Source organism: Agelaius phoeniceus, unplaced genomic scaffold (genome assembly GCF_051311805.1).
Source record: "Agelaius phoeniceus isolate bAgePho1 unplaced genomic scaffold, bAgePho1.hap1 Scaffold_110, whole genome shotgun sequence".
NCBI lineage: Eukaryota > Metazoa > Chordata > Aves > Passeriformes > Icteridae > Agelaius > Agelaius phoeniceus.
In genome coordinates this window covers 1,352,636-1,362,225 of record NW_027509876.1, presented here as the reverse complement: position 1 = coordinate 1,362,225, position 9,590 = coordinate 1,352,636, and the positions used below count along the sequence as shown (strand labels likewise).

At 48.2% G+C, this 9,590-nt stretch overlaps 1 protein-coding gene across 1 annotated transcript; it reads left to right on the top strand.

The window, feature by feature from the left end:
• The first annotated feature begins 8,336 nt into the window (after positions 1 to 8,336).
• On the top strand, positions 8,337 to 9,269 carry LOC143692989 (olfactory receptor 14J1-like). The gene has a single exon (XM_077173072.1). It carries the CDS (start codon positions 8,337 to 8,339, stop codon positions 9,267 to 9,269), a length of 933 nt encoding a protein of 310 aa, XP_077029187.1.
• Positions 9,270 to 9,590: the final 321 nt, after the last annotated feature.

The following is a 9,590-nucleotide window of genomic DNA, read 5'->3' as shown; positions in this document are numbered from 1 at the left end:
GTTTTTCATGTACCAGACTATGCACAAGCTGCAGGATTGGTTGCACGGGTGAAGGGGTTGTTTAAAAAGCAGTTGACAAAATGAGGAGATGGGAACCTTTGCCCATGGAGAACCCATCTCCCAGATGTGCTCCATGCCCTTAACAATGGCCCACTGGGGAAATGGAAACCCCCTGGCTGTGCACGGCTGCCCCCAGTTTGCAAATCCAACCATGGGCAGTGAGACTTGGGCTGCCTGGGAAATTGTTCTGGCTGTGATGGCCCCTGGCAGGGCCAGCCCAGAGGCTGCAGGGCTGGGCCTTCATGCATTGGAATTAATGAGGAGAAATTCAAAGCAAATGAGAGCTATCAATACTGAAACAGGAATTCAGATTCCTCCAGGGCACTTTGGTTTGATAACTGCTCACTCGAGCTTGGCCTTGCAAAGTGTTCCTGTCATGAGAGGAGGAATTATTGTTGCAGATATCAAGGAGAAATTAAAGGAATTGTGTTAAACAATAGTGACCAGGATTGGATTAGTCAACCCCATGACAGGGTAGCACAGTTATCAATATTGCAATTTTAAGAAGGATTGTGAAGAAAGGAGATCCAGCTCCAATCACCACCGTTTGTGGAGATAAAGGGTTTGGATCCAGCAGCCCCAATAATGGAGCCAGAGTGTGGGTCCAGAGGCCAAATGGCCCTCCCGAGGCAGCTGAAGGAGCAGCTCTTGGGAAAGACAACTCTGAGTCCTGAAACCTGGGCAGGAACAATGGGAATGTGTCCCTGCAGCCAAGTGTTCTGTGTGAGAACAAGTAGATCTGACAGGATATTGTTTTCCACATCCTGCCAGACCAAATCTCCCTGTTTGCCCCAAGGGCCCCTTTGGGAAATGCTCTGATCCACGGGGCTCCATGGGAAGGCTGCTGTGACACTGAGGGACTTGCACAGGAATTGCATCCAGGAGCCCGGGTGCCCCTCAGGGACTGGGACTCGGCCCCTTCCAGCCCGAGGGGAAAGGGCCCCCCCAGGCCTTGTTAGCCACAGACAGCATGGTAAAGCTGAACAGCAAAGGGCCTGGGGGCATTATTCTGGAATTACCATGGTGCCAGCTCCATGGACAACGGAATTCTTGTTCCTAACTCAAATGAGATAGAGAAAAATGGATGAAGGAACAGTGTCACTAAAGTACTACAGGTGTCTGTAAGGTGTACCTTGATAGTCAGCCAGAATCTTTGTCTGCCACAAACACCTCTAGAGTTTCACCAAGGGGTTAGTCATCAAAATGTAATGATGAGTACTGATGGATTGCTGAGCTTCTTTTGTAATTCTTTGCTAATGATGATGTGCTTTGCTGAGCTTATCCTTTTGTAATTCTTTGCAGCCTTGCATGATATAAATGACACAATTCCTTCAGTTGATGTCTGTGTCTTTGGTAGTGACCCTGCCCACTGGAGAAACAGGGCCTCCTCTTGCCTAAGTGTTACCTGGGAAGGCAGAAACCCTCCCTCCAAAATTCCCCCTTCCTCCTTGTTCCCCCCCTTCATACCCTGAGCATGATGTGTGTGACTGTGGTCACAAGGGTTTTCAGGATGAAGAAGAGACGAGAATGTTGACTCCATGATCAGAAGGCTTGATTTATTATTTTGTGATATATGTTACATTAAGACTATACTAAAAAGCAATAGAAAGGAAAAGGTTTCTTCAGAAGCTAGCTAAGCTAAGAATAGAAAAGAATGAATAACAAAGATCTGTGTCTCAGACAGAGCAAGAGCCAGCTCTGCCATGAGTGGTCAAGAAATCCAAACACCCACAGGAGACCAATCACGGGTCTGCCTGTTGCATTCCACAGCAGCAGATAACCATTGTTTACTTTGGTTGCTGAAACTGCAGCTTCTCACAAGGAAAAATCCTAAGAAAGGATTTTTCATGAAAGATGTCTGCAACAAAGGATACATGCAGGCCATCCAGTTCTTGTATGAAAAGTTAGCAGAAGAAAAAAAAGAGAAAAAAAAGAGAAAGTTACCTTACAACTGGTCAGCATGTGATCTATAGCATGTGAACTATATGCCCTAAAAGGAGCTCTGGAAATATTAGCATGGAAAAGGAGAACAATATATACAGGACTCAAAATACACTTTTGGAATAGTGCATACCTTTGGAAAAAATTTGGGAAGAGAGGGGGCTATTTAATTCAAAGTGAAAGGGAGTGATTCATGAAAAACTGATTTTAGAAGTGTTAGAAACCTTACAATTACCAGACGTAGTAGCAGTGGTGGTATATGTTAAAGGACATCAAAAAGGGGCCACTCAGGAGGAGCGAGGGAACAATTTAGCAGATTTAGAAGCTAAAAATGCAACTGAATTAGAGACAAAAACTAATAATAGTATTAACATCCATGAGACAAATGCAAAAAGTCTCTGTATTCAGTGGGACAGAAGAGGAAGAACTCCTTAAAATAGGAGCCAATAAAGATAACGCAGGGAAGTGGAGATTAGCAGATGGGAGGCAAATGTTGAATAAACCCTTGGCCAGGAAAATGCTAGAAGGCATACTTGGGAAAAAACACTGGGGTACACAAGTACTAAGTGATCAATTTCTAAGGGATTTGGGATGCATAGGAATATTCAGGATAGCTAAGCAGGTGACTGAACTGCTTGTGATATGTCAACAAGTGAATAAGAAGATCATGAGGAAAATACCCAGAGGAGGGCGAGAACTGGCCTTACAGATTTTTAAAAACATCCAAGGAGACTTTACTGAGCTTCCCCAGGTACAACAGTGGAAGTTTTGCCAGTGATCATAGATCACAGGGCTCATTGTGTAGAGATGGTGCCCACTGTGAAAGGCAGTGCCAGTGTTGTGAGTAAAACACTTCTAGAATCAATCATTACCCAATATGGGATGGCAAACAGGATTGATTCAGACTGGGGAACTCATTTCACATCAGAGATATTTCAGAGAGTCTTTCAGGCCCTGGGAGTAAAATGGGAATTACACACTCCATGGCATCCACAGAGTTCCAGTGGGGTTGAGAAAATGAATCAAACTCCTAAAAGAGCTCCAGTTAAGCTAATGATTGAAACCCAAATGTCATGGATAAAATGTCTCCCTTTGGCCTTATTAAGAATTAGAACCCAACCCCAGTCAGATCTGGGGGTCCCACCCTATGAAATGATGTTTGGGTTTCCCTTCCTGACCTCACCCCAGAAGGCTGCCACCCATGAGGAAGGGGAAGCCAATGCCAAGAAATAAGTGATGTCTATAGCACAAACCTTAGAAGGGCTAAGACATAAAGGGGCAATTCCTCAAACTACCACCCTGGATTTCAGAATCCATAATATTAATCCCGGGGATTGGGTGATGATTAAGCCATGGAGAGATCAGCCTCTAACTCCCCAGTGGGAAGGTCCCTTTCAGGCACTGCTCACCACCGAATCGGCCGTGCGAGCTGCAGAGCGGGGATGGACTCATGGCAACAGAGTCAAAGGCCCAGGAGAAGAACCCAAAGAGTGGACTGTAACATCCAGGCTGGGTGAAACAAGATTGACTCTCAAGCAGAGACTGAGAGACAATCAGGAAAACACCAAGATGCCCAAAAAGCAGAGTCAAGCTTCCACCAGCCAGCTCGAGAACTGTCTTCCTGTTTTCATGGCTGAGAATTACCAGCATCTGTTGAGGGGAAGTACACAAGGGACTGTAAAAGGCAATGGGACAGCTTCTTTAAGAAAATAAGACAAAGGAAGGAGGGCAAGGTCGGGTTGGCCCCTTTGTTTGCTACCAAGAAGGCTCCATAGCCCTGCTGTGGGTAGCAACCCCGTAGGCATGGTAAGGTAGGGACAAAAGGGCATTCCAGACCTCTGTAATTCCTCAGTTGTCTTTTAATTCAACAGGGACTGGAGGGCAGGACCAAGTTGGCCTCTGTGCTCACCCCTAAGATGCACCAACTATGGGCAGCAGCCACACAGGCACGGTAGATGGGAGTCAAAGCCACACTGGACCTCTGGGATGCCCTTTTGCCCATTCCAGATAAGTGTGTCTAAGGAAAACCTGAGATTTTATTTTCCTGTTCCCACTGTCCTTGCCCACATCAACAGATGCTGGTATGACTCATTCAAGAGAGAGAGAAAAATTTTGACTCAATTGTTTGAACAAAATGACTTATAGAAAAAGAAAGGTGAGTTTGTTATAGAAGAGTAATCCTAGGGTTGACTCTCACAATTAAGGGGTGAATGTTAAATATATGTTAAGAGAAGTTTTGTAGATGTACAGTTATCTTTCCCCTCCCCCTTGCATTGCTATCACAGGATGGCCTCAGTAGTTGGGGCATTTGGGAGGGTTGGCTTGTTCCTATGGCAGCACCTGACCTCCAATCAAGGTGTGAGACAGTGATCTCCAGCACTGGACAGAGAAGAAGGAGTCAATTGACAAGACTTTGGGAGGGGCTAGAGGTATGAAAGACAGAACATCCATTTTGTAGATGAGCACACAGTGACTGAATCCTTTGCTCCTGCTGCTGTATTCTTTTCTTTCTTCAGTCTTCTGCTTTATTTTGATATGGTCTTAATAAAGCATTTACATTTCTGAAAGTGAAAATCTTTTCTCACATGGGGTTGGGGAATGTGGGGCAAGGTTGTCCACACGGGGTCACCTCTCAAGGTACAACTTCACTGACCTGGCCAGACCTCCTTAGGAGAGACCCTGGATCAATATCAATCACAGAATACTGCAATCACCTTTTGTATAATAGAAAGAGAAATAAAAGACACCCTTTGAGATAGGAATACATATTACTTAGAAGCTCTTTGAAATATTTCTCTATAACAGTAAAAAGAAATCTTCCTGCTGAACTGCTCCAGACCAGAGGAAATCAAGGCAGAGCCATGGTTTGTCAGGACTTGCTTGATCCTAATGAGCCCCGTGGTGAATTTGAAGCTGAGTCTGGAACCTCAGGGCCTGAGAGGAGATTGCAAAAAAACTTTCCAGGAGTCAAAGTCAAAAGAAAACCCCAAAGTGTCTCAAGGCATGAATGGGTCCCACTGAGGTCCATCTCCAACACAGGCTCCTCATGGAGTCCTTGGAGGAGAGAATTGGAGGCAGAAATTGGACAAAACACCTCTCAGAGATTCAGAGTGGAAAGGAACATCCAAAGTACCTTAAAAACCTTGAGTATCTCAAGGCATTGATGAGCCCCACTGAGTGTCAGTACAAAGCTCTCAAGGGACTCATTAAGCAAATGATTGGGGCCATGATTGCACAAACTTCTCACAGAGTCTGTATCAAAAATGAAACACCAAGTACCTTAAAATAATTGAGTACCTTGAAGCATTAATGACCCCACTGAGTCTCCTTACTGACAAAGCCTCTCCAGGGACTAATTACAGCAGATAATTGGAGGCTGTGACTGCACAATCTTTCTCATAGCATCTGTATCAAAGGGAAACACCAAGTAGCTTAAATAACTGAAGTACCTTGAAGTATTAATGAGCCCCACTGAGTGTTGTTACTGACAAAGCCTCTCCAGGGACTAATTACAGCAGATAATTGGAGGCCATGATTGCACAAACCTCTCAGAGACTGCAAGGCAAAAGCCAAAGCCAAAGTCCTTTGAAAAAGCTGCAGTCCCTGCAGGGAGCATGAAGGAGCCCCCAGGGCCATTGCTGAGCAAGGCTCCCCAGGGACTCCTTGCAGCAGATCCTTGAGGCCACTGGGATGTGGGCTAGGGGGGGATGCTGAGGGCAGCACAAGGGGCTGACAGTGCCCAGCCTGGCTGGGGCTGGGCCAGGAGGCCCCAGGGCCTCAGCACAAGGTGTCTCCTCCCAGCCCTTGCTGGCACAGACCCTGCTGTGCCCCAGGGCACCAAGACTTGGCTTCTCTTTGTCCCCACCTGTCACCACTGCCTGCAGTTCTCTGCTCTGCCTGGGGCCTGGGGACACTTGCTCAGTCGTGTCCCTCTCTGGGACCCATTAAAAGTCCACGAAACTTTGGAGTTGGATTCTGCCTTGGAGTTCTGGAGAGGTTTCTTCAGCTCCCTCTCAGGGACTGATGTTCAGGGCCTGAGCACAAAGCCCCAGAGGCTGATTAAAGTCCTTGTGCTGTGTCTGTGCTGCTGAGCTGGGCTGGGCTCCTGGCACAGAGGCAGCTCCTGGTCACCAAGAAGAGCTTCAAAAGCACATTTCTCTTGATGAGCAGCTCTTGTGCCAGCCCAGCAGGGCTGGGGCACTGCCTGCAGCCAGCCCGGGCACAGCCCAGAGGCACAGAGAGCTTCAATCAGTCAGGGCTGGGAAGGGGCTGAGAAGTGCCTGGGGCACAATCACTGCCAGCCCTTGGCACAGGAACCTCTGGCTGCAGGACAGTGCAGCTGCAGCTCCTGGAGCCATCTCCTGCAGCTGGAACATGCCAATGCCTGCAGAGCCTGTGAGTACAAGTCTGAGTATTTCTGGTGCAGGGGAGGTGAAATGCTCATGAAGCTCTGACATGCTGAGGGGTTCTGGTCAGTCAGAGAATATTTCCAAGACAAGAATTTTATAAAAATGAGGAAATATCCTAAGACTTTTTATTCAGTTTCCTTCTACTGGAGAATGGCAGGGAGGGGTGTGGCTGCATTTCTCTTCACTGAGAAAAGCAAGGCACAGCTTCTCGAGGATATTTTCTGGGAATTGAAGTGAGGAACCTCAGAGAAAGGAAAGTCAATTCTTATCTCAATTGATGTTCCTCTTGTTGTGCACAAGTGGAATGCATTTTGGAAGATAGTTTACCTGAAGGGAATTGGTATTTAGATTCTGGTGTGAGTGTTCTGATTCATTGACCAATTGAATTCACATGTGTCTGTTTGGATTGTTGGCTGACAGTCATGAGATGCTATTCAGTAGAGTGGAGTGCTTGTACAGATTCAGTGTAATATAGTGTAGAAGAATATATTATAATAAAGTTATTAATTTGCCTTCTGATATCAATAGAGTCCCCTCGTCATTCTTCCCTTTGTCGGGGTTGTCTTGATGTTACTATAGAGGGGTGTTAAATATTAAAGTCTAAATATGAAATATGAATTATGAATTTTGAAAAGTGCCTGAGACATCCACACTGTTACTTTTAGTGATCAATAGGTTCACAGGAGATCCCTAATGTGCTCTCAGCCACTCTGCCCATGGACAGCAGCAGCATCACCTTTGCTGGAGCCATCAGGCTCAGTCTGAGCTGTCCTTTCTCCAAGCTGCAAACAGAACCTGTCCCCAGCCACTGCCCTGAAAACAGACAGGGTTCTGTAGGGCCAAGGAGAGGGCACAGAGATTTGGGGTCTGTGAGTGCTGGCAGGGAGAGATCAGGCTCAGGGAAACACCTGCAGGAGGGAAATCTGCAGGAAGCAGAGAGAAGATCAGGCAATGAGAGAACACAAACCCCAGCAATGCTGTGGCAGGGAGAGTTGAGAGATGCCCACAGGAGCCCCTGCAGTGCAGCCCCTCCCTCTGAACAAGCCCCCTCCCTCCTGTGCCCCAGCCAAGCCTCTGCCCTCAGGGCCAGGGCTCCAAGGCGTGCAGCCCCTCCTGTGCAGGCAGAGCTGCAGCAGAGCCGTGGGGCAGCTCTGCAGCCCTGGGCCCAGTTCCCTCTGCAGAGCACAGGGCTGGGAGCAGCTGCCCGGCCCTGGGGGCTCTGGAGGGGGCATAGCTGGCTCAGGGTGACGCTGTCCCCAGAGCCTGGCTCTGGGCAATGCTGTCAGTGCAGCCAGGGAAGGAGCTGCATCTCCCACAGTCCAATGCCATCAGAAGGACACCTGGAAGTCTCCCTGAGATTTCAGTCCAAGCTGGGAGCTCCAATCCAGGGTGCAAACCTGTCCTAGAGCATCTCTGAGTTATGAGATTGATGGGGAATAGCAGAGGTGTTGTGACACTGAAAATGCTTCTGGGTTGGTGAAATGAGCAATGTGAGTCCTTGGCTACAAATGTGGAGCTGGGCTGTGGTGGATCCATGTGCTCTCAGCAGTACCTGGGGGTTTTTAAGAGAAATGTGGGAATGTGAACATTCTCCATTTGAGAAAAGTGAAAGCCCAGAGAAACTCCTAACAGAATGAAGTGACAGACCATCGCCCTCACTCTGCACTCATCATCGTGCCACAGAGAATTCACTCTCTTCTACCGGAGGGCAGCAAAATTGCTGAGGGTTTCTGCTATCCAAGAATACCAGGAGAGACATGGGGGAGGATTAAAATGTAAACCTCAGAACTCTTAAACACAAAAGAAGGTCCATGTATGTTAGAGAGGATGTAAATGGGAAATGGCTTTGACTTTCGTTACAGGTGTCTCCTCTAAGTCTTCACTGTCCTTTCTCCATGAACAGGTGCCCATGTGCAGCCCCAGCAAATGTCCAACAGCAGCTGCATCAGGCACTTCCTGCTGCTGGCATTGGCAGACACGCGGCAGCTGCAGCTCCTGCACTTCTGCCTCTTGCTGGGCATCTCCCTGGCTGCCCTCCTGGGCAACGGCCTCATCATCAGCGCCGTAGCCTGCGGCCACCACCTGCACACGCCCATGTTCTTCTTCCTGCTCAACCTGGCCCTCACTGACCTGGGCTCCATCTGCACCACTGTCCCCAAAGCCATGCACAATTCCCTCTGGGACACCAGCAACATCTCCTACACTGGATGTGCTTCCCAAGTCTTTTTCTTTCTGTTCTTCCTTGGATCAGAGTATTTCCTCCTGACTGTGATGTGCTATGACCGCTACGTGTCCATCTGCAAACCCCTGCACTATGGGACCCTCCTGGGCAGCAGAGCTTGTGCCCACATGGCAGCAGCTGCCTGGGCCAGTGCCTTTCTCAATGCTCTCATGCACACGGCCAATACATTTTCCCTGCCCCTGTGCCATGGCAATGCCCTGGGCCAGTTCTTCTGTGAAATCCCACAGATCCTCAAGCTCTCCTGCTCAAAATCCCATCTCAGGGAACTGGGGCTTGTTGCTGTTAGTGGCTGTTTAGCGCTTGGTTGTTTCATGTTCATTGTTTTCTCCTATGTCCGGATCTTCAGGGCTGTGCTGAGGATCCCCTCTGAGCAGGGACGGCACAAAGCCTTTTCCACCTGCCTCCCTCACCTGGCTGTTGTCTCCCTGTTCCTCAGCACTGCAGCGTTTGCTCACCTGAAGCCCCCCTCCATATCTTCGCCATCCCTGGATCTGGCCCTGTCAGTTCTGTACTCGGTGGTGCCTCCAGCCCTGAACCCCCTCATCTACAGCCTGAGGAACAAGGAGCTCAAGGCTGCAGTGTGGAGACTGATGACTGGATGCTTTCAGAAACATTAAACTGCTGGCCAATTTCTGCAAATCACCTGTAATAAAAGTCATCTTTGAGTCTTCTTGTTGGTTTCATCTTGGATGTTCTTTTGCTTCGTTTTACTTAATATTGTCGCCAAAGAAATGTCATGGTTTGTGGCAGTTTTGTTGTGTTTATCTTCACGTTGCCTGTGGCCACAGACTGTGGCAATGATGGGCTGCGCTCTCGGTGGCTTTAAAGGAACTAAAGGATCTCCCAGCAGAGTTTTCTGCAGAGATGCCCTTGTGTTGCCTTCTCTGGAGCTGCAGCAGCAATGTCTGTGTGCAGAGCTGGGGCAGATCAGTGCTGGC

Coding starts and splice junctions, on each gene's coding strand:
- LOC143692989 (XM_077173072.1), top strand. CDS start 8,337: ATGTCCAACAGCAGCTGCATCAGGCACTTCCTGCTGCTGGCATTGGCA.